The sequence below is a fragment of the Cherax quadricarinatus genome, chromosome 29 (genome assembly GCF_038502225.1).
Source record: "Cherax quadricarinatus isolate ZL_2023a chromosome 29, ASM3850222v1, whole genome shotgun sequence".
Taxonomy (NCBI): Eukaryota; Metazoa; Arthropoda; class Malacostraca; order Decapoda; family Parastacidae; genus Cherax; species Cherax quadricarinatus.
This window is the reverse complement of record NC_091320.1, coordinates 24,419,151-24,445,020: the sequence shown is the minus strand read 5'-3', so window position 1 is coordinate 24,445,020 and position 25,870 is coordinate 24,419,151. Positions and strand designations below refer to the sequence as shown.

Here is a 25,870-nt window from a genome sequence, read left to right as displayed (position 1 = left end):
GGTGTGGCCAGGTATAGGTTCCTGCACCAACATCTTGTCTCCTGGATGGAAGGAGCGGAATTGTGCACTTCTGTCATACCTCTGTTTCATCTTACTTTGAGCTGTCTTTAGGTTAGCCTTGGCTAATTGACGTGCCACCTACAACCTTGAAGACGGGTCGTAGAGTGTTGAGCTAACGTCTTCTCCCATCCATCCTTCTTTGAGCACCCGAAGAGGACCTCGTACGTTGTGCCCAAAGATCAGCTCAAACGGACTATACCCTGTAGACTCTTGCACCGTTTCTCATACTGAGAACAGCAACAAAGGTAGTGATTCATCCCAGTCTGTAGGAAAATGCATGCAAAAAGTTCTCATCATAGTTTTTAACGTCTGATGGAATCTTTCCAAGGCGCCTTGGGACTGAGGATGATAGGCAGTGGATAAGTTATGGATTATCCCTAACCTAGTTAATGCTTCCCTAAATGCTTTGGCAGTAAAGTTAGTACCTTGATCACTTTGAATTGTTTTAGGAATGCCAAAACAAGAAATGAATTTTGTTAAAGCTTTGAGAATAGCTTTAGTATTAATACTACGCATGGGAATTGCTTTAGGATATCTGGTTATTTTATCCATAATCATAAATAAGTACTGATTTCCAGACTTTGACTTAGGTAGTGGACCTACACAATCTATAATTAAATCTGCAAAAGGTTCTCCATCAGCAGGTATAGGTTGGAGAGGTGCAGGTTTAATGGAAAGTCCAGGTTTCCCTACTTGCTGACATTCTCAGCAACACCTAATATGATTCTTCATATCTTTCTTTAATTTTGGCCAATAAAATTCTTTTGTGATTCTATACAAGGTTTTTGTAATTCCTAAGTGACCTCCTAATGAAGTATTATGAGCTATATTTAATATTTGAGGTCTATACTTTGTTGGAACCACTAACCTGTCAGACAATTGCCGGCCCTCTATCTCCTTACCAGTCTCAGTGCAGATCAAATAATCGTTTTTAAGTTCATACTTGACCGGATGATCCAAAGAGGATTTACCCATGGCTGCCTGAAAAGCGAATTTTAAAGAAGGGTCCTTTCGTTGCTCCTCCCGGAAGGACAGTCCCTCGGGCATGGAAACAGAGAGATCTGGTAATCCTGCAACCTGGGAATAGGAAGGCTTGATCGGGGTCTGTTCACTAGATCTACGAGGCTCTGGCCAGTTTTCCTCATAAAACAAAGTGGCTATTCCGAGATCGGAGTCGTCCATGGATAGGTCAACATTCTCGCCAGACAACCCTTGGAATGTTGCCCGAGTTATGGCCAACACTGGAGAAGAATTAATCATTATAGGTTCAGGACACGCACTAACAGTAGTAATGTTATTACCCACTAATAACATGGCATCTTTCATGGAGAATCCTTTTGAGACACCCACAGTCAAGTACCCAGTGTAATATTTGCACTGTACATAAATTTTATGCAAAGGGACAGAATATATAGCTCCTCCAAATGCTTCCAATAAAACAGAGGAATTCAAGGAAGTGTTCTTTGAAAGGGGTAATATTCCTTCTCTTATAAGTGAGCAATATGCTCCAGTGTCTCTAAAGGTTTTTACTTCAGTTGTTTCTGAGTTTTCCTGAGGAAAATAAGACTCTTGCAATAATAAGGGGCCATACCTTTTTCTACTTCTCTAGGGGACATGTTACTAGGGATATTAGAGAGTTTCCCAATGGGTTGGGGTTTATTGGGGCAGTTGGGATGGACGTGACCTACTTTATTACAGAGGAAGCAGACGACAGGCTTGCCCTTTACTCCCTCCAGACGTTGCAACTGGTGTCGCTCTGGCTGGTGTCTCTCTGGATACTGTTGTCGAGATGCACCATGTTGAGTAGTTTGTCTCTCAGCAGGTGGACCATAAGCTGAGAAGCGTGGCTCACCAGGTGACTTAGTTGGCTGACGTAGACGTTCTCCCTCCAGCTGGCACTTCATTCTCCAAGGTTGACGATCTCTGCTCATGCCAGGCTGTTGAAAGGAGAGACGGGACCGCTCGGACAAGGAGCGGGTAGTTTCGAAGGTATCAGCCAACCTGGCTGCCTCCAATGCAGTGGTTAAGTCACGATCCTGCACAAAGACTCGAACCTCTGGTCCCACAGACTCCAGCAGGTTATCAATCAGAATAAACTGTACCAGCTCCTCAAAGGTAGAGACACCACTTGCTTTATACCAGCTGGTAAAAGCTTTGGTTTGCTGTCTCACAAAATCCACCAGGGATTGACCAAGCTGCCGCCTGCTTAGTTTGAAAATCTTTTTATATTTGGCTGGGATACATGTATATGCTCCCAACACTGGTCTTCACTACTTGATAATCATAAAATTCAGCGTCATGTAGTGCTGACGTAAATTCCTGTGCCTTACCAAACAATGCTGTATGAACCAACGATGCCCAATGCTGTTCCGGCCACCTCAAGGCTCGAGCCTGATTTTCGAAGCTTTCGAAAAATTGTTCTGGTTCGGCCTCATTGAAGCGTGGAACAAACTGTACTGCTTTCTGTAAACTAAAATCATTTACAGAATGCGAAAACTGCCTCCTTTCTCTTTCCCTATCAAATTCTTCCCTTGCGAATGCTCTCTGTTCCCTAGTTTGCTCAAGATTGATTTTTGCCAGCTCAAGTGCCAATGACACTGATTCACCTTGAGACAACCCAGCTGCACTATACTGACCATTTTGCTCCGTAGGTGTATCCTCTTCCTCCTGCGAGAACATAGTAGTTTTTGCCCTAGCTCCCATAGAGGGAGGAGTCTGATGTGCCATCTCTTCTTCTATAAGTTTGTCAGCAATCAGTGAACGCAGTTGCGCAGCTGTGAGAGTGCGTGTGTATTTAATGCCAATGGAACGAGCAATTTGCCAGCAACGCTGTAGGGACAATTTAGGTAGGTTATGCAAAGTATATGCTGACACCAGATGTCTGACTCGTCTAGGTGGCATAAGTTATTCGCTATGCACAGTACGATTGCAGAATAGCCCAATGTAATGTTATTTGTAGAACATGCTTAGCTATGCACAGTACGATTGCAGAATACCCCAACGTAACACGTTAATTTGCAGAACACGCTTAGCTATGCACAGTACAATTGCAGAATACGCATACAAGTTGGATACGCAATAGCAAAGTTGACTGCAACTGACACGCAAAATTTGTAAAGCAATGCCAGACAGCTACACACTGTTCTACAAGATTGACCGTAGCGAAGCGAGCACACCGAACAAGCTAGTAGCGAGCTGTTGAACGATCACACAATAGCAAGGCTGACCATAACAAAGTAACTGACACGCAAAATTTGTAAAGCGTTGGCAAAGCTAATGCAATGCCAGACAGCAAGCTGCACAATGTTCCTGCTACCAGCTTCACCCTAGGCTCAACCGTTTCTCTAAGTCCAGCTCCAGATCCCGGACAGGCCCCCATATTACAACCCAGGAATCCAAATGGCCTGTTATGCTCAAATTGTTAATAAATAAATAATAAATAAATAAATCCTGGGTGTAAAGGGAGCAAAATAAACACAGCAGAAAAAGTTTAGACTTATATTATCATTCACCAATTTAGAACAGCAATATGTACACTATGTACAGTGATAAGTATTAGTGCACTCCACGGTAAGCAAGGCAGAAATAGAAGCCACAAGAGAGCAGACCGTGCTTCAACCAGCTCTAGAATGGGAATGGCAAGGGCAGACAGGAGAGTGGTACCCACATAACCTCTGCGATTGCCAAAACCATCTTCTTATTGGCTGGAACCTGGTTACTAGTTGAACGACGGGGCCCCATCATCAACTCTCAGCAACCTGGTTCACTGGTTGGGGGAGATAGCCTATAAGTGAGGGTGTGTACATGCGCTGAATAAAGGTTACGTACTCTTTGCATGCCACAGCATTCCTCGTGAGTTAAGTGAATTTATGAACAGTTATTTTCCTGGGGTATTAAGTGTAATTAAGAACATGTTGGACAACTTGCAAGTTAATCCATTCCGTGACCTTGCTCGCAACTGGATTTGCTCATTTGCAGAGTCAATTTTCCTCATTTAAATTAATTGAAATTCAATTAATCTGTTCCAGTGGAATTCTGTACTTCAATAATTTCCCTAATATAAACTCCATGGCTTATTTATCTATCAAAATTTATCTAATATGACATAATAAACAATATAAATAATGTAGAAACCTGATATATACTCTAAAATGAATAAAATATGTTATTCATGTAGTGGTATGGGCGGTGTCGGTGGTGGACGAGTTTGTCTGGAGACCGGACAAAATACTTCTTGAATAATTTCACTAATATCATCTATACAGCTTATTTATCTATCACAGTTCATCTAATATGACATAACAAACAATATAAATAACATAGAAACCTGATATATACTCTAGAATGAATAAAATATGTCATTATGTAACAGGTGGAGGCAGCCACAACCGCTCCCTCTTTGTTGTGGTAAACACTGCCATCTAGCTACGGCCTCTTGAAGCTGTCTATTATAATTATTATTATATAGTACACTATTATTATATATTTATTATTATTATTATTATTATACATATTACTGTATATTATTATTATTATTGTTATTATATTATATTATACTATTATTATATGTATTATTATAATTATATAAATAATTTGTAATTTTTATTCACACAAAAAATAGAAGATTTACTGTTATGCAGACTACTGCATTATTGTATTAATTGTATAAATAATGTCAACCCATTCATGACTGCATATTGGAATGGACAGTGATGTCATTTGTTTGTTCTTGAACATAGCCGAAGAATTGAACAGTTCTGCTACTTTGAGCTCAATTTCTAGGTAGTTTTCATCATGAAAGCAATCAAAATCATATCTATTTCTGTAATATATCTTCCATTCTATCAAATGAGACCAAGAAAACGAGAATACAACCATAAAAGCTATACGAAAATACCGCTAAGGGGTGGCTGATTGAGAAGTGAACTCCATTATTTATGCTCCGATTTCTTTCATTTTTGCTGTACATTAAGAAGCATCTTTCCATCATACATTGCCCATGTTTTATTAAGATAGTCCAACAAACAAATGAGATACAATTCCCTAGATCAAGAGCAAGAGCCACTCACCATTGTCAAGGAACCTCCCTTGAGATCTGCTCACTTATGGAAATTTCGCTCGCGTATGGAAGCAAAAAAATCGACCCATCAACTGCTCGTATTTGGAAAAACTCACATGTGGATGCACTTGCAAGTAGAGGTTCCACTGTATATGCAATGGTGTTATGTTGCCCCTTCACATGGTGAGGTTAAGAATATAGGGGATGAATGGGGTGCATCTTCTGAATTTTAAATGAAGTTTAGTGCAAATGTTATTAATGGGGTTGCATTTTCTTGGTGAAATTAAGAGGATATGCGATGAACACAGTTGTGTTCCCTTATTGTTAGGTAAATTTAAGAGCATATAGAATTAACAAGGTTGCGTTCCCTTTCAATAATTGAAGAGCATATGGGATGAAAAGGGTAGCATTCTTCCCTCATGAAGTGAAGCTAAGAGCATATGGGATAATAGTGGGAAGGCGGGAGAGAGTGGTCTCCCAACCTCGGCACTGATGACAAGACGACGGCCAGTAACCTATGCTCGGTTTAATAGAATGAAGTTTGTTACCGAGCAGAGTTGACCAATGTTGTTGCCAACGGGTGCGAAGGTGGGTAGCTATTGCAGCAAAATAGTCCAGAAATGGAACACCTCGATAGGAAATTGGTAGGTCATGTACTGCTGACCGCGCAGCAGTGTCTGCCTGTTCATTGCCCTGTACGTCGACATGACCAGGGACCCAACAAAAAACAATATCTTTATGTTTGGTAGAGATACGGCGTAGCCAAAGTTGGATACGGAGAACTAGGGGATGAGATGTATCAAATTTTCGTATAGCCTATAGAGCACTAAGGGAGTCTGAGACTACTACAAATGATGACACAGGCATAGATGCGATACGAATAAGTGCTGCAAGAATGGCATACAGTTCAGCAGTAAAAATGCTAGCTGAAGATAGTAAATGCCCCCGCACGACGCTGTCCGGAAACACTGCTGCGAATCCGACGCCGTCTGAAGACTTAGAGCCATCTGTGTACACAGCAGTGGCATGAGAATGGGAGTGGAAGTGATCAAGAAAAAGAGAGCGGGAAGCCACTGTAGGCAGTTGAGCTTTCGAGCAAGGGAGTGAGAAAGAACAGACCCGAACAGCTGGAACTTTCCAGGGGGGTAGGGAAAAGTGAGATGCTACATGAGCATACAAAGGTGGTAACTGAAGGGAAGACAAGAGTGAATGTAGGCGAAGAGAAAAGGGACGGAGCAAACAGGGGCGGCGAACAAATAAAGAATGTCTACTAATATCGGTGACCATTCTATAAATGGAAGGATTGTGTAGATCGTGAGAGCGTACATAGTAGCAAAGGCAATGGGCATCACGGCGATCAGACCAAAGATGTATGGGAGACCATATTGGAGATAGAAGGAGGAGGGTGAGTAAAGATTGGGACAGTAATGGACTTTACCAAAGTAGAGGGGGAGGGAAGAGTGTAAGGGACTGGAGATGAAGTGTGGGGGGACAGAAGAGGCAGAAACCTGGGAGGTGGCAGAAGAGGGAGAAACTTGGGAGGGGACGGGGGTGGAAGGCATAGTACGAGGAGGAGGGTGAATCTCCACACTTGTAATAGAGCCAGAGAGAGGGGAAGAACTAGGTACAGAGACTGGAAAGGTAAAGTGTGGAGGTGGAAGAAGGGAAGGAAGGGGCAAAGAAGATTTGAGCAATGTGGATTTTTTGGACTTCTGAGTAGAGGGGCGATTGGTATTAGGTGTCGTACGAGGTCTTGTCGATACTGGGGCTTGTGAGGAAGGACGCGAAGATGTGAGAACAGACTGAGTTGTAGTCGGGACGTCAGAGCCAAGGACAGCAAAAGGATTAGATGCCGTAGTGGGTATGGGAGGGGTAACAACAGAGGAGGCTGCAGAAGATGGGACCCCAGAAGTGGGGGGATGTTTGGAAACACGAGAATAAGAAACACGGGGTAGTCTCCCTTGGAGACGGAGATGAGTAACTGCCATAGCATAAGGGAGACCTTCTGCCTCTTTGAGGCAACGGATTTCACGTTCATTTAAGTAGACCTGACAACGGCGGGAGTACGAAGGGTGAGCTTCATTACAATTAAGGCAAGATGGAGGTTGACTGCAAGATGTATTAGAATGGTCGTCGGCACCACAGACTGGGCATTCGGCCATAGATCTGCAATATTTCGCTGGGTGACCAAAACGCCAGCAATTTCTACATTGTTGAGGTGTAGGTATCACCTTTCGAACTTGTAACCGATGTCCCGCGACATATACAGAGGACGGGAGTTCTCGGCTGTCAAAAGTTAAACGAGCCAAATTGCAAGGGTAACGTCTCCGCCCCCGGGCAGGAAGGACACAAGTGTCTACTTTGAGGATTGGGAGATCCTGGAGTTCCAGCTGTTCAAAAATGTCATTGCCACATGACTGGAAATTCTGTTGGACTATGGTATGGGGCAGAATGACAGTACCACTACAAGAATTGAGAGAAAGATGTTTTTCAATAGTGATAGGAGTAGTATCGATATTCGAAAGGAGAGAAAGATCATGAGCTTGGGTAGCATTTTGGACAGTGACGATGCGCATACCGCTCTTGAGAGCATGAAATGAAATATCTCTACCAACATGACGCAGGAGCGCTTTGCCAATACTATGGTCAGAAAGGTAGGCAGAAGAAGAAGTCAGTCTTAAAGTAAAGAATTTAGTCCATTGTGTGGTCCGAAACTGAGCGTGGAGAGGGAGTGCTTGACGTGTCGGTCTTTTCCGAGTAGAATGGGAAGGTAACGAAGGAGCATCATCAGGAGATTGACGTTGGCGTTTAGGAGTAGGACCGGAGTTGGTCCGGCGTGAAATGGGCGGGCGATTCGAAAATTGCCATACCGTAGAGGGAGAAGCCGGAAGCATAGTCAAAGGAGAGCGAAGTTCAGACAAATCGAAGGAGTCAGTCGAAGCCCCGGTACCTGAAGCGGGTGAGGAAACAGCACCAGCAAGAGGTACAGGGGCATCAGGAGTGTCCGAAGAGTGGTCTAAACACAAGGCAGGGTCAGAATGGGGTGCGGTATCAAGAAGGGGCCCGGGGGTAGTGGGTTCATGGACTAGGGGTGCCATGGTTGGGTTACTCCTTTGCTTTTTGTTTTTAAGAAAAAAAAAGAAAGAAGAAAAGAAAATAAAAATAAAAAAAAGAATAAAAAAAGGGGGGAGCGGGGAGGAATAGTTCCCAGGAGGAATGAAAGGGCCGGAAATCTCCCTCCGCGCCCAAGAGGACCTCAGCACCGCTAGTAGCACAGATGCAGCATGGAACCCGTGCCATACCCTACCCTTCATGCCAGTAAACCAGCAATCCGGGATAGCAACCTCACATCTGCCGAGCTACCTCGGTGGACAAAAGAGAGGGCGGCCGGATATCCGCCACAAAGCATACCTCCTTCGGCCACCACCCCCGGAATCTGAAAGGTGGCTTCCAGAGATACACCCGTCGCCCGAAAGACACCCAAAGCTACTCCGAGATACCGGAGAGGGATCGGGACATCCCCAGGCAATCCAGATTCCACGGCAAACTACGCCACCGCCAAGAACCTCAACGGAATGGGATAGACCCCGGTGTCCTTTCCCCTACCTAGGAACTAGCGCGCCTGTGGGAGAAATCCCAAAGGCCAAAAAGAGGAAGGGCAAAAGGAAGAGGTGGGGAGGAGGAGGAGGAATGGAAAAAGGGGAGGATGGGGAGGATGGGATAGGGGAGGGGAGAATGGGGGGTAATTAGGTTCAGTCTGAGGAACAAGACCGACAGGGCTAATTCCTCAGACCAAGAGCCTCTTCACCACGCCAAGGAGCCCCCCTTGAAGAGGCACAGCTGTGCGAACACTATCCTCTTTAAAAAAAAAAAAAAAATGGTTATGGCTATGACCATAATTTTTAATGGGGTGGACTGGTAAGCTAGCAGAAGGCCTAGGTCAGATGACCAAAAACTCCATGTCAGGAAACACTTGTTTCCTGACGAACCTTTCCTAACCTAGCTATCCTGCTCCATTATCCTAGTCCACTATCCTGATACATAATCCTGCTCCATTACTCTGGTCTGTTATACTGCACCATCATCCTGCTTTTTTATCATGGTTCATTATCCTGATCCATTATCCTGCATGCCCATATGCTGGAGATGGGGAGGGGGATGCTTTGAACAGACACCTTCACCCAAAACATCAGATTCCCACCTTGGCCCACATTCACCAGTCTCCCACAATTGCTCTTCATCCATGCTTTCCTCATGCTTTCACAGGCCTCTTCTCCTTTCCCATGTTTATACCCACCTCTTCCCCAAACACTTCTCACCCTCACCAAAAAACAGCCAATAAAACCATAAAAACCATCCTAGAAAACAATTTTAAACCAACACACACTGCATGGGACAGGATTTTTTTTTTTATGTTGCACACACTTACTGCACAAACCCATTCTCTCATAGATTATCTAGGTCAAAACCTACCACTCAATTACTGTAGTACTAGTAAAACATCAAAGGTTAACAAATACACACCAAAAAATTACATAGTATTTATTTCTTACTTTTTTCTTTTTGGGCTACCCTGCCTCGGTGGGATACGGCCGGTTTGTTGAAAGAAGAAAGATGATGATTTATTTCTTAGACATGCATATAAAAACTATTAATTTGAAGCAATAAAAATTTGATATACTCTAGAATAAATCTGTATTAATAATATAAAAATAATATTGACTACTCACTGATTTAAGTTTAGGCCATTAGTGTCTGGATAACTAAGAAATCAACAATATAAAATAGATATTGAACTTTTCCCTTAAAACAGTGCAAAACTCATAAAAAATGCAAAATAATACATTTATACTTGCAAGCAAATAAGTTGAAGTTTGAATACTCTATATTATAAACACATTATATTTACAAACTGTACAAGAAGGCTGAAGAGGGGATGTGTTTTATATCAATGTCAATATTATGCTGAGAATAAGGAGTGAAGAAATGAGAAGAAAGTGTGGTGGTGGTATGAAAAGTATAATTCAGGAAGAAGAGGGGTTGCTGAACTGGTCTGGTTATTTAGAATGGCTAGAGTAAGATAGATTAACCTCAAGGGGCATATATTATTATTATTATTATTAATATATATTAATAGCAAAATGCTAAACTGTCCTTGGGGAATTAGAGGCAATCAGGCTTTATTCAAAGGGTAAATTAGCTATAATTCCTTGAATCAAGAGCTTTTTACCTGCATCAAGGAACATCCACTGAAAGTCAATGAGATTTGGAAATATGGGGAAGACAGAGGATGTACAGAATATCCCAAAATGTGTTGGAAGGAGGGTGTGAAAGCATTTTATGAGGTATAGTCTTGAACATCCAAAAAGCATTACAACAATGAGAGGGGAGACTGGTGGTTTTTGGTATTTGGTGTGCTGTTGGAGTGTAAACAAGGTAACATCTATAAAGGGATTCAGAAAAACTGGTTAGCCAAACTTAAGTTCGGGAGGTGGGACATACAGTACTTGGACTCTAAAAAATGGGTGGGAACATTTCATTTTGCTGGATCACTGGAATGGTGATGTGATTGCTCTTCTGGGAAGATAGCTATGGAACGAGTGACAGTGTGTTTTCCTTCTTTGGGTCACCTGGTTTTGTGGTAAAAAACAGACGTGTTAAAAATATATACAGTGTATTGTATATATACTGTATGTACAGCATATGTTTTGCTCCTTAACCATATTTCACCATGGCAGGTGCTACTTTTCCCTTATCCTTAGGATAAGAAAAAACTAGCACCTTGCCCTTGGTATTTTAGCTGTCTTCCATGATATGAATTATATGGGAGGAATTCTAACCCACTTCCCCACTAAATTTTTAAAGAAGCATATTCATATGTTAATATTAAGAATTTGAGCACTGATCTTCATGAACAACCTAAATATAATTACTGTACAAAAAATTTACAGTAACTCCTCCATATAACAGCCTTCGAAAATAAGGAATAAAATTCAATGGGTCAATGTTACAAAACTGTCCATATGGTTACAATCATGGCAAAACAATCTCTTCTCACAACTGCCATCACTGGCCTCCCACTCCCCAATTAGTCAATTACATATAGGCCTTGCTTTATCTGTAAAGACTTTAAGACATACACTACTAACAATTACAGTAAACCCTCAATATAAGAGTCTTCTGAAATAACAGAAAATTCACTGGCAAATTACACTTTCAACTCCTTTTATTTTCAATATTGTGTGCAGTACTGTACTACTTTAGCTACAGAGTACTTTAGTGCTTTTTTCTGTAATTTTTTAACATTATTCAGATTTAACAGACACTTGGAAAATCCCCTATTAGTGCATTAGACTGAGGATTTATTAATTTTCTATATATTTCTGAACCTTAAAGCCAGCATGTGTAAATAGGAACTAGCATGTGAATTTGCATTTGCAAAATGGCATAAAAATATTTTAATTATTCTTATTATAATCATAACCAAGCACTAAACACTAAACCCATAAGGGTCAAAAAATACTTTAAACATTACAGATTGTTTTGGATATATTTTTTAATATAAAAACTAATAACATTATAATAAGTATGCACAGCATTGTACTGTAATTATAAAATACTGCAGGTGACTGCAGTCACATCAGGAGCACAGTTTGACTTTACCAAGGTTGTTCTCCTGCCTTAACCTCACTATTGCAACAATGAGACCCATTTTTTATAGCAATAATGTAATCTCTTAACCTGGGACTGAATTTATAACAATTACAATATTACTTATAAAAAGAGGCTTTCTAATAAAAAAATAGTTCCTGTTACATTAAAGTTTAAAATTACTATACATCATTTATATTACTGTTATTCACAATGAGAGAGCACCCCAATACAGGTCATAAATTTAGAACTTTCAGCTTGATGTTGTGGTGTGTCAGCATAGCAACCTGAACTCGGCCAATCACAGTTCTATATGCTGACTCCCAAAATTCATTTTGTCTTCCAAGAACTTGCCTGAAATATGAATAATAGTATGAAGTTAGTTTAAAATTAATGTTAGGGATGCCAAACAAATATATTTTTAAACTCAATTCTACTGAAGAATTTTTTATCTTATTACATATTTCACTTTGTTTTCCCAGATACCTGCTGGAAAGAATGGAGAATTACTGAAAGAGGAGGTGGATAAAGACAAACTACATTATAAATGGCCCTTCTGCACCAAGGAACATAACTTATACAGTGAAACCTCAGGTTTTGTATGCCCTGGTTTTAATTGAATTTGGTTTTCGACAACTTTTTTCATTGAAATTTTGTCCCAGTTTTCATACATCTGCTCAGTTTTCGTAGAGTTGACAATGGCCCGCCATACCAAACGAGTCCGCCTGCCTGCGCCCACACAAAGCATCCCACACGTTCTGACTCAGGCTGGCTTTGTTTCTTGTTGAGTGAGTATTACCTCGCGCTTTCATCCGAAACATTTCATAATAATCCATTTTTTTGTGCTTGTTTACTGCGACTGCTTGCTTGTTTGTGCTTGTTTATTGTTTAGTGTGACTGCTAAATAAGCCACCATCGGGCCAAAGAAAGTTCTGAATGTGCCTTCTTCAGTGATTAAGGATTATGTGTGCAAAGTTTTGTGGAGAAATATCACTCTAACAAAGCTATTGCGAGCTGTGTTTGCAACATGTTTAATGACAATGCCTTGTCCCATTTTAGGCAAATCTTCAAGAGACGCCAGAAACAGAACTCTCTGGGCAGATTTTTTTTTGTGCAACAGGTGCAGTGACACTCAAGCTGATCCTAGTGCCAGTAAAAGACAAAGAAGGGAAGTAACCCTGGATAGGGCCTTGATACCTGAAGTCCTTATGGATGGGGATTCCCCTTCCAAACGTAACCTCTCGTAACCTCTCCTCCTTCTCCCCTCCTCGCCGTCTTCCATACGCCAACAAGAACCTTCAATAATGGTAAAAGTGATGTTAAATGTTCATTTATCCATTTCATTAGTCATTTATATTTATTTCTCATTGTTTTCGGTATGTAAAACTATAGTTATTCTCTATAAAATTTGTATTCTGTTAATATTTTTGGGTATATGGAACGGATTAACTGGATTTACATTATTTCTGATGGGAAATATTGCTTCAGTTTTTGTAGAATTCAGTTTTCGTCAGGCTTTCTGGAGCGAATTAATCACGAAAACCAAGGTTCCACTGTATAGTAATCAAATATTCACTAGAGTTAATCAGTTATTTTATAAACCATACATGAACTATTACTAACAAAATCTTCATTGTTTATCTTACTCTAATACCCTAGCTACTTCCATTCATTGTCACCTGTGGCATGCAAAGAGTACGTTACACTTTATTTGGCATATGTACAGTAGACCGTCATTTAGCATGGTAGTTACATTCCTGAAAACATCGTGTTAGGTAAAATCGTGTTAGATGAACTGAAGAACTTATAAGAAAAATAGGGTTACGTTCCTCGGAGCCCCCAAAAAGCCAAACAACTTTTTTTTAGGCCTCCACATCTTACAAAAATAAAAGTGAATATGTAATTGTAGTTCATTGTTGTGATGTATTATGTTGTTTTTACTGCTTAAGACTACAAATGTAACAGAAATAATAGTATTTCTTACCTTAAATTGTGGGTGCTGGTGTTTGTGGATGATTGTGAAGAGAGTGGAGAGTTATGTTGTGGTCCTACTGGTCTGAGGTGGATGGTAGAGGTTCCGGTACTGAAGTTGATGGTTGTACTGGAGTGTCTAAGTCATTCATTCAGTCAGTCAAGTCATTCAGTAAGTCAGTCAAGTCATTCAGTACGTTTACCTGGAGTTTACCTGGAGAGAGTTCTGGGGGTCAACACCCCTGTGGCCCGGTCTGTGACCAGGCTCCTGGTGGATCAGAACCTAATCAACCAGGCTGTTACTGCTGGCTGCATGCAATCCAACATACGAGCCACAGCCTGGCTGGTCAGGTACCAACTTTAGGTGCTTGTCCAGTGCCTGCTTGAAGACAGTCTTATGTATGCTGGGAGGCAGTTGAACAGTCTTGGGCCCCTGCCAAGCCATTCAATATCAAGTCACTCAGTAAGTCAGTCAAGTCATTCAGTAAGTCAATCAAGTCATTCAGTAAGTCAGTCAAGTAATTCAGTAAGTCAGTCAAGTAATTCAATAAATCAGTGAAGTCACTTAGTAAGTCAGTCAAGTCATTCAGTAAGTCAGTAAGTCACTAAGTCACTGAGTCAGTCAAGTCATTCAGTCAGTGAGTCAGTTAGTCAGTTTGGTCAGTCATTCAGTCACACAAACTCATGTTTACCTCTTTTTCTGTATAAAAAGTAACACTACATTACGGCTACAAGTTATCTCTTGTCTAACATCTTTGTATCTCTCTCTTGCCACTTTCAGAAACTCTGATATGGCTACTGAGCGTCATGATTGCCTGGCAGATACAAGATATAGTAATTAAAACATCGTAACACAATTCACAAACACAGCTAGCTTGTAGCAGAGACAGGATGAACATGTATGAAATGTGAATGCTGGGATGGTGGGGTGGTGTCAGGGAGTGGTAGGGGATGGTGGGAGGGCTCCCTGGCTGCTCCACAACAAGGCAGCCACTTGAGCAAAAGAGAATTTTTTTTTCCTTCCCACAAACTGAACCGTGCTAAATTAATTTTACGACGTGTTACATAAAATTGTGCCACATTTCTTCAATCGTGCAATACCCGAATCGTGCAAAATAAACTCGTGCTAAATGATGGTCTACTGTATACACTCCCATAAGGTGCCTCCCAACCAGCAAACCAGGTGCTAAGGGTTTAATGATATGGGTACCCATCGTTAAATCAGTACCTTGGTTCATTAACCAATCACAGGTGGGCCTGCCAAGTGCTGAGGCGACGTGGTATCACTCATGGTCAGCATTTGCTAGACTCGTATAGCAAATGTTTGAGTACAGTGCTTTCTCTCTCTAGCTTCTGCTCTGCCTGTCTTTGTCATCGTGGTACACTCATATTCAACTCCTGTACATAGTGTACATAGCTATATACAGTGGTCCCTCGTTTTTTGTAATTAATCCATTCCAGAGAGTGTGACTATTATCGAAATTGACGATTTGCGAAACCATTTTCCCCATAAGAAATAATGTAAATACAATTAATCTGTTCTGAACACCCAAAGTATTAAAACAAAATACAGTGGAACCTCTACTTGCGAGTGTGCCCATGTGCGAATTTTTCCAAATACAGTGGACCCTCGACCAACGATGGCATCATATAACATTAAATCCAACTAGCGATACATTTTAACACAAAATTTTTGCCTCGACTAGCGCTAAAAAACTCGACCAATACGATTCGTTCAGTTTGAGACGCGTCCACGTGTGGCCTGCGCAGTGTTTACAAGCCAACTACCGCGGTCGCATCCAAACACATAATCAGAACATTTCACATTATCACAGCGTTTTTAGTGGTTGCACCTGCAAAATAAGTCACCATGGGCCCCAAGAAAGCTTCTAGTGCCATCCCTGTGATAAAAAGGGTGAGAATTAGTATGGAAATTAAGAAAGATTTTGAAGGGTTTGGGGCTAACCCTGAGATGCCTATGCCAGTTGTGGAATCCATTGTGCCTACTTCAAAGATTAAGGAAATGTGTGCAAAGTGGGTTGAACTGCAAACCTTTATGGATGAAAATCACCCTAACACAGCTATTGCAAGCCATGCTGGTGACTATTACAATGGCAATGTTGTGGCCCATTTTAGACAAATCGTAAAGGAACGGGAGGTACAGAGTTCTATGGACAGATATGTTGTGCGACAGAGGTCCAGTGACTCTCAAGCTGGTCCTAGTGGCATTAAAAAAAGAAGGGAAGTAACCCCGGAAAAGGACTTGACATCTTCTTCTTCTGTTGGGTTTCAGGGCCACTGACAGCACATGCCGTATCGAGCCCAGCCGTCCAGTGCTAGGAGAGGGAATATCGACCAAAGTGGAAGAATGTCTTGACTAATAACTGTGTATATGTCTCCGATACGCCCTGAAGCCAGCAGGAAGGAGCAGGTACAGGCCAATATCTCCTGATGGTCCAGAGGGCGAAACCCCTCCCCGTTGAGGAGGACAGGTAGAGTGAAAGTGTGCACCCCAAGTGTGCGCAAGGCCGCACGGAGAGTAGTCCATGCAGAGTGATAACGTGGGCACCACAGCAGGAAGTGTTCCACCGTCTCAGGCTGAGGGACACCATGGGCAGTACAGAGAGTCCGTCATCCGAAGGCGATACAGATGAGCCACCAGTCACGAGTGCCCGACTCGAAGACGGGTCTGTGCAACGTCCACCGAGCGGTTGGGATGACGAGCCCAAGGGCAGGGGCCATTAAAAGTTCGGACAGAGCCCAACGCCAAAGAAGAGAGGGAGTGTGCAAGGCCCTCTTGCCACTGATGACGGATTCCCTTCCAAACAGCCCTTGTGAAATCACTGTGGCCCAGGGCAAGAGGGGTAACAGTAGGAAGTGTGTGCGCGAGGGAGGCCGCCCGATCTGCCACTTCATTGCCCCAGATTCCAACATGGGCGGGAACCCACTGAAGGGAGATGCTCCAACCTGGGCTCCGCAAGAAGCGCAGGAGGAGAGATTGTCTCCGACAAACGAGGACTCGCAGTGATCGTGGATGGGCAGAGCACAAAAGTGCCAGGGAAGATTGGGAATCAGAGAAGAGGACCAATGGTTGTGGGGGAATGTGATCAAGGACAAAAGCCAGAGCCTGGTGAATGGCAAAGAGAAAGGACTTGACACCTCAAGTCCTAATGGAAGGGGATTCCCCTTCTAAACACTAACACCATCCACACTCTCCCCTCCTCCCACCCCATCATTCATCACCAGATCTTCAATAAAGGTAAGTGTCATATAATTGTACATGTCTTCTTCAGTTTGTGTGTATTAAAATTAATATTTCATGTGGTAAAAATTTTTTTTTTCAATACTTTGGGGTGTCAGGAACAGATTAATTTGATTTCAATTATTTCTTATGGGGAAAATTAACTCGACTAACGATTAGCTCTCAGGAACGGATTAATATCGTTGGTTGAGGGTCCACTGTACGAACAGTCAATGGGTCGATTTTTTGCTTCCATACGCGAGCAAAATTTCCACAGGCAAGCAGCTCTCAGGGCAGGTTCCTTGACACTGGTGAGGGGCTCTTGCTCTTGATCTAAGGAATTGTATTTCATTTGTTTGTTGGACTATCTTATTGAAACTTGGGCAATGTATGATGGAAAGATGCTTCTTAACATACACCAAAAATGAAAGAAATCTAAGCATAAATAATGGAGTTCACTTCTCAGCAATTAGGCACCCCTTAGCGGTAATTCTGAATGGTTTTTATGGTTGTATTCTCATTTTTTTTGGTCTCATTTGATAAAATGGAAGATATATTACAAAAATAGATATGATTTTGATTGCTTTCACGATGAAGAGTACCTTGAAATAGAGCTCAACCTAGGAGAAATGGTCCATTGCTTGGCTGTCCATTCCAATATGCAGTCATGAATGGGATGACATTATTTATACAATTATTGCAATAAGGAATAACAGTAAATCTTATAGTTTTTGTGTGAATAAAAATTACAAATTACTTATATAAAAATAATGATAATAATAATAATAATCCTAGGTAGTAGGTTGGTAAACAGCAGCCGCCCAGGGAGGTACTACCGTCCTGCCAAGTGAGTGTACAACGAAAACCTGTAATTGTTTTACATGATGGTAAGATTGCTGGTGTCTTTTGTCTGTCTCATAAACATGCAAGATTTCAGGTACATCTTGCTACTTCTACTTGCACTTAGGTCACACTACACATACATGTACAAGCATATATATACACACACCCCTCTGGGTTTTCTTCTATTTTCTTTCTAGTTCTTGTTCTTGTTTATTTCCTCTTACCTCCATGGGGAAGTGGAACAGAATTCTTCCTCCGTAAGCCATGCGTGTTGTAAGAGGCGACTAAAATGCTGGGAGCAAGGGGCTAGTAACCCCTTCTCCTGTATATATTACTAAATGTAAAAGGAGAAACTGTAAAAGGAGAAACTTTCGTTTTTCCTTTTGAGCCACCCTGCCTCGGTGGGATACGGCCGGTGTGTTGAAAGAAAGATATATAATAATAATATGTATAATAATAATATGTGTAATAATAATAGTATAATAATATAATATAGTAATGATAATAATAATATATGTATAATAATAATGCATATATAATAATAATGTACTACATATAATAATTATAATAATAGACGGCTTCAAAAGGCCGTCACTAGATGGGAGTGTTTACCACAACAAAGAGGGAGCGGTTGTGGTCGCCTCCACCTGTTACGTAATGACATATTTTATTCATTCTAGAGTATATATCATGTTTCTATGTTATTTATATTGTTTGTTATGTCATATTAGATGAACTGTGATATATAAATAAGCCGTATAGATGATATTAGCGAAATTATTCATGAAGTATTTTGCCCGGTCTCCAGACAAACTCGTCCACTACCGACACTGCCCATACCACTACATGAATGACATTTTATTCATTCTAGAGTATATATCATGTTTCTATGTTATTTATATTGTTTGTTATGTCATATTAGATGAACTGTGATAGATAAATAAGCCGTATAGATGATATTAGTGAAATTATTCATGAAGTATTTTGCCCGGTCTCCAGACAAACTTTCATCCACCGCCGACACCGCCCATACCACAACATGAATGACATATTCATTTTAGAGTATATATCAGGTTTCTATGTTATTTATATTGTTTATTACGTCATATTAGATGAAGTGAGATAGATAAATAAGCCGTAGAGTTGATATTAGCGAAATTATTGAAGTACAGAATTCCACTGGAACGGATTAATTGCGTTTCAATTAATTTAAATGAGGAAAATTGACTCTGCAAATGAGCAAATCCAGTTGCGAGCAAGGTCATGGAACAGATTAAACTTGCAAGTAGAGGTTCCACTGTAATTTTTTTTTACATGAAATATAGATGTACAGTGGACCCCCGCTTAACGATCACCTCCCAATGCGACCAGTTATGTAAGTGCGTTTGTAAGTGTATGTTTGGGGGTCTGAAATGGACTAATCTACTTCACAATATTCCTTATGGGAACAAATTCGGTCAGTACTGGCACCTGAACATACTTCTGGAATGAAAAAATATCGTTATCCGGGGGTCCACTGTACAGTGGACCCCCATCTTACGATATTAATCCATTCCTGAGAGCTCATCGTAAGACGAAATTATCGTTAGCCGAATTAATTTTCCCCATAAGAAATAATGGAAATCAAATTAATCCATTCCTAACACCCCAAAGTATGAAAAAAAAAAAAATTTTACCACATGAAATATTAATTTTAATACACACAAACTGAAGAAGACATGCACAATTACTACTCTACTAAGAATAGAATACATGACACTTACCTTTATTGAAGATCTGGTGATGATTGATGGGATGGGAGGAGGGGAGAGTGTGGAAGTTATTGTTTAGAAGGGGAATCCCCTTCCATTAGGATTTGAGGTAGCAAGACCTTTTCCGGAGTTACTTCGCTTCTTCTTTTAATGTCACTAGGACCAGCTTGAGAGTCACTGGACCTCTGTCGCACAACAAATCTGTCCATAGAGCTCTGTACCTCCCATTCCTTTAAGACTTTCCTAAAATGGGCCATAACATTGTCATTGTCCAGGTTGCCAACATGGCTTGCAGTAGCTGTGTCAGAGTGATTTTCATCCGTAAAGGTTTGCAGTTCAACCCACTTTGCACACATTTCCTTAAACACTTTTTTCAATTCCATACCAATTCTAGCCCTTTTTACCACAGGGATGGCACCAGAAGTTTTCTTGGGGTCCAGGGTGACTTATTTTGCAGTTACAAACACGCTAAGATAACAGGGATATCTTGCTACTCCTACTTACACTTTGGTCACACTTCACAGACACGCACATGCATATATATATATACATACATCTAGGTTTTTCTCCTTTTTCTAAATAGCTCTTGTTCTTTTTTTATTTCTTCTATTGTCCATGGGGAAGTGGAAAAGAATCTTTCCTCCGTAAGCCATGCGTGTCGTATGAGGCGACTAAAATGCCGGGAGCAATGGGCTAGTAACCCCTTCTCCTGTATACAATTACTAAAAAAGAGAAGAAGAAAAACTTTATAAAACTGGGTTGCTTAAATGTGCGTGGATGAAGTGCGGATGACAAGAAACAGATGATTGCTGATGTTATGAATGAAAAGAAGTTGGATGTCCTGGCCCTAAGCGAAACAAAGCTGAAGGGGGTAGGAGAGTTTCAGTGGGGGGAAATAAATGGGATTAAATCTGGAGTATCTGAGAGAGTTAGAGGAAAGGAAGGGGTAGCAGTAATGTTAAATGATCACTTATGGAAGGAGAAAAGAGAATATGAATGTGTAAATTCAAGAATTATGTGGATTAAAGTAAAGGTTGGATGCGAGAAGTGGGTCATAATAAGCGTGTATGCACCTGGAGAAGAGAGGAATGCAGAGGAGAGAGAGAGATTTTGGGAGATGTTAAGTGAATGTATAGGAGCCTTTGAACCAAGTGAGAGAGTAATTGTGGTAGGGGACTTGAATGCTAAAGTAGGAGAAACTTTTAGAGAGGGTGTGGTAGGTAAGTTTGGGGTGCCAGGTGTAAATGATAATGGGAGCCCTTTGATTGAACTTTGTATAGAAAGGGGTTTAGTTATAGGTAATACATATTTTAAGAAAAAGAGGATAAATAAGTATACACGATATGATGTAGGGCGAAATGACAGTAGTTTGTTGGATTATGTATTGGTAGATAAAAGACTGTTGAGTAGACTTCAGGATGTACATGTTTATAGAGGGGCCACAGATATATCAGATCACTTTCTAGTTGTAGCTACACTGAGAGTAAAAGGTAGATGGGATACAAGGAGAATAGAAGCATCAGGGAAGAGAGAGGTGAAGGTTTATAAACTAAAAGAGGAGGCAGTTAGGGTAAGATATAAACAGCTATTGGAGGATAGATGGGCTAATGAGAGCATAGGCAATGGGGTCGAAGAGGTATGGGGTAGGTTTAAAAATGTAGTGTTAGAGTGTTCAGCAGAAGTTTGTGGTTACAGGAAAGTGGGTGCAGGAGGGAAGAGGAGCGATTGGTGGAATGATGATGTAAAGAGAGTAGTAAGGGAGAAAAAGTTAGCATATGAGAAGTTTTTACAAAGTAGAAGTGATGCAAGAAGGGAAGAGTATATGGAGAAAAAGAGAGAAGTTAAGAGAGTGGTGAAGCAATGTAAAAAGAGAGCAAATGAGAGAGTGGGTGAGATGTTATCAACAAATTTTGTTGAAAATAAGAAAAAGTTTTGGAGTGAGATTAACAAGTTAAGAAAGCCTAGAGAACAAATGGATTTGTCAGTTAAAAATAGGAGAGGAGAGTTATTAAATGGAGAGTTAGAGGTATTGGGAAGATGGAAGGAATATTTTGAGGAATTGTTAAATGTTGATGAAGATAGGGAAGCTGTGATTTCGTGTATAGGGCAAGGAGGAATAACATCTTGTAGGAGTGAGGAAGAGCCAGTTGTGAGTGTGGGGGAAGTTCGTGAGGCAGTAGGTAAAATGAAAGGGGGTAAGGCAGCCGGGATTGATGGGATAAAGATAGAAATGTTAAAAGCAGGTGGGGATATAGTTTTGGAGTGGTTGGTGCAATTATTTAATAAATGTATGGAAGAGGGTAAGGTACCTAGGGATTGGCAGAGAGCATGCATAGTTCCTTTGTATAAAGGCAAAGGGGATAAAAGAGAGTGCAAAAATTATAGGGGGATAAGTCTCTTGAGTGTACCTGGTAAAGTGTATGGTAGAGTTATAATTGAAAGAATTAAGAGTAAGACGGAGAATAGGATAGCAGATGAACAAGGAGGCTTTAGGAAAGGTAGGGGGTGTGTGGACCAGGTGTTTACAGTGAAACATATAAGTGAACAGTATTTAGATAAGGCTAAAGAGGTCTTTGTGGCATTTATGGATTTGGAAAAGGCGTATGACAGGGTGGATAGGGGGGCAATGTGGCAGATGTTGCAAGTGTATGGTGTAGGAGGTAGGTTACTGAAAGCAGTGAAGAGTTTTTACGAGGATAATGAGGCTCAAGTTAGAGTATGTAGGAAAGAGGGAAATTTTTTCCCAGTAAAAGTAGGCCTTAGACAAGGATGTGTGATGTCACCGTGGTTGTTTAATATATTTATAGATGGGGTTGTAAGAGAAGTAAATGCGAGGGTCTTGTCAAGAGGCGTGGAGTTAAAAGATAAAGAATCACACACAAAGTGGGAGTTGTCACAGCTGCTCTTTGCTGATGACACTGTGCTCTTGGGAGATTCTGAAGAGAAGTTGCAGAGATTGGTGGATGAATTTGGTAGGGTGTGCAAAAGAAGAAAATTAAAGGTGAATACAGGAAAGAGTAAGGTTATGAGGATAACAAAAAGATTAGGTGATGAAAGATTGAATATCAGATTGGAGGGAGAGAGTATGGAGGAGGTGAACGTATTCAGATATTTGGGAGTGGACGTGTCAGCGGATGGGTCTATGAAAGATGAGGTGAATCATAGAATTGATGAGGGAAAAAGAGTGAGTGGTGCACTTAGGAGTCTGTGGAGACAAAGAACTTTGTCCTTGGAGGCAAAGAGGGGAATGTATGAGAGTATAGTTTTACCAACGCTCTTATATGGGTGTGAAGCGTGGGTGATGAATGTTGCAGCGAGGAGAAGGCTGGAGGCAGTGGAGATGTCATGTCTGAGGGCAATGTGTGGTGTGAATATAATGCAGAGAATTCGTAGTTTGGAAGTTAGGAGGAGGTGCGGGATTACCAAAACTGTTGTCCAGAGGGCTGAGGAAGGGTTGTTGAGGTGGTTCGGACATGTAGAGAGAATGGAGCGAAACAGAATGACTTCAAGAGTGTATCAGTCTGTAGTGGAAGGAAGGCGGGGTAGGGGTCGGCCTAGGACGGGTTGGAGGGAGGGGGTAAAGGAGGTTTTGTGTGCGAGGGGCTTGGACTTCCAGCAGGCATGCGTGAGCGTGTTTGATAGGAGTGAATGGAGACAAATGGTTTTTAATACTTGACGTGCTGTTGGAGTGTGAGCAAAGTAACATTTATGAAGGGATTCAGGGAAACCGGCAGGCCGGACTTGAGTCCTGGAGATGGGAAGTACAGTGCCTGCACTCTGAAGGAGGGGTGTTAATGTTGCAGTTTAAAAACTGTAGTGTAAAGCACCCTTCTGGCAAGACAGTGATGGAGTGAATGATGGTGAAAGTTTTTCTTTTTCGGGCCACCCTGCCTTGGTGGGAATCGGCCGGTGTGATAATAAAAAAAAAAAAAAAATAATAAACACTAAAAACACTGGGATAATGTGAAATGTACCGAATGTATGCGTAGATGCGACCACACTGGCTGGCTTGTAAACACTGGCGCTGAGGCCACACATGGGACGCATCCTGGACGAATCACATAGGGCGAGTTTTTTATCATGAGGCGAGGCAAAATTTTTGCGTTAAAATGCTTCATATGGCAGATTTAACGTAACACGATACGTTCATAAGGCAGGGGTCCACTGTACATAAACAGAAAACAATGAGACATGAAGAATGAAACATTAACAGCATAACACTTACCTTTATTGGCAATTCTTCTTAGTGTATGGAAGACTGGAGGAGAGGAGAGGTTGGACTAATTACTGTCTGGAAGGAGAATCCCCTTAGATCAAGACTTCATGTACCAAGTCCTTTTCTAGGGTTACTTCCCATCTTTATTTTTTAATGCCTTTATGACCAGTTGAGAGTCACTGTACACCTGTGGCACTGAATTCTTGTCCAGAGAGCTCTGTTTCTGGCATCTCTTTAAAATTTCCCTAAAATGAGACAAGACTTTGTCATTGTACATGTTACTGACACAGCTTGCAACAGCTTTGTCAGGGTGATGTTTTTCCAACAATCTTTCCATCCTACTCCACATTGCACAAATCTCCTTAATTTCTAAATAAGGCACCTTTGTCCATCTCTCTCCCTCCTCCTCTGAAGCAACATGCTGAGCTGCAGTCTGTTGCTGTTCCAGCTGAAGCTCTTGCAGCTCTTCAGTGGTTAGCACTTCGTTGTGGTTCCCCACCAACTCATCCACATCCTCACCACTCACATCCAACCCCAAGGAACTCCCCAATGCCACAACAGATTCCACAACTGGCAAAGGGTCCTCAGGGTCAGCCCCAAACCCTTCAAAATCCCTCTTCTGGACACAATCTGGACACAATTTTTTTCAAGCAGAGTTCAAAGTCCTGGAAGTCACACCCTCCCAAGCCTTACCTATAAGGCTTATGCAATGGAGGATACTGAAGTGATCTTTCCAAAACTCTCTTAGGGTCAATTGAGTGTCTCAGGTCACATTAAAGCACCTCTGAAACATTGCTTTGGTGTAAAGTTTTTTAAAGTTTGAAATGATCTGCTGGTCCATGGGCTGGAGGAGAGGAGTGGTATTAGGGGGTAAGAACTTCACTGTGATGAAACCAAACTCCTCCACAATTAGGTCATCCAAGTTTGGAGGATGAGCAGGTGCATTGTCCAATAGCAAGAGGCACTCGAGTTCCAATTTATTTTCCAGGAGTTATTTCTTCACACTGGGGCCAAAAACTTCATTGAACCACTTGAGGAAAATGTCCCTCGTGACCCATGCCTTATTATTAGCTTTCCAAAACACCCACAATTTACTCTTCATGACATTGTTTTTCTTGAACACTTTGGGATTTTCAGAGTGATACACTAGTAAAGGCTTCAATTTGAAATCCCGACTAGCATTACTACAAAACATGAGAGTTAGCCTGTCTTTTATAGGCTTGTGTCCTGGGAGTGCCTTTTCCTCCCGAGTAATGTAAGTCATCTTTGGTATTTTCTTCCAAAAGAGGCCTGTTTCGTCACAATTTTACACTTGTTGGGGGATGAATCCTTCAGCCTCTACATAGTCCTTGAATTCACTTATGAATTTTTTAGCTGCATTTTTATCAGAACTGGCAGCCTCACAATGCCTTATCACACTGTATATGCCGCTATGTTTTTTTAAATCTCTCAAACCACCCTTTGCTGGCCTTAAAATCACAAATAGTATCAGTATTCATTGCAGGCAATTTCTTTACAAGATCGTGATGCAACTGCCTTGCCTTTTCACAAATAATCGACTGCATAAGACTATCTCCTGCTAATTGTTTCTCAGTGACCCACACCAACAATAACTTTTTAACATCTTCGAGTACTTGCGATCTCATTTTTGTGAGCATATTTACCCCCTTTGCAACAGCAGCTTTCTTGATTTCCTTTTTCTTGCCCACGATGGAGACAATAGTTGTATGGGGTTTCTTATACATCCTCGCCAGCTCTGCTACATGTACGCCACTTTATTTATTTATTTAATAATTTGAACATACATACAGAGGTACAAAAAAATACAGGTAAGAGCAGCATGCCAAAGCCACTTGTATGCATAGCATTATGGGCAGGCTTAAAATTAACTTAAGATTAACTAAGCAATGATGTAATCAGTGATAAAACATTATTGTAAACAGATAACAATAAAGCACAAATGAGTATTACCAAGACAGGTCATATGGTTGCATGCATTGCTGTACATTCAGTAGAATGGAGTATTCTGTTAGGTAGTTTATTTAAAAAATAACAAAGTTAGATTGGGTCTTAGGTTT

General features: G+C 41.2%; 1 protein-coding gene across 3 annotated transcripts in view; it reads right to left on the bottom strand.

Moving 5' to 3' along the window:
- Positions 1-9,646: 9,646 nt before the first annotated feature.
- Positions 9,647-25,870, bottom strand: part of LOC128690534 (DNA repair protein Rev1) — a 142,640-nt gene continuing 126,416 nt past the window's right edge. For 2 of the 3 annotated variants that reach the window (XM_070089653.1, XM_070089652.1), the window contains one exon: positions 9,647-12,124. In XM_070089653.1, coding sequence (XP_069945754.1) covers positions 12,101-12,124 — 24 coding nt within the window. In that variant the 3' untranslated portion in view covers positions 9,647-12,100. Of the gene's footprint in view, positions 12,125-12,967; positions 13,067-25,870 lie in introns of all 3 variants that reach the window. The other variant, XM_070089651.1, reaches the window with a different exon arrangement.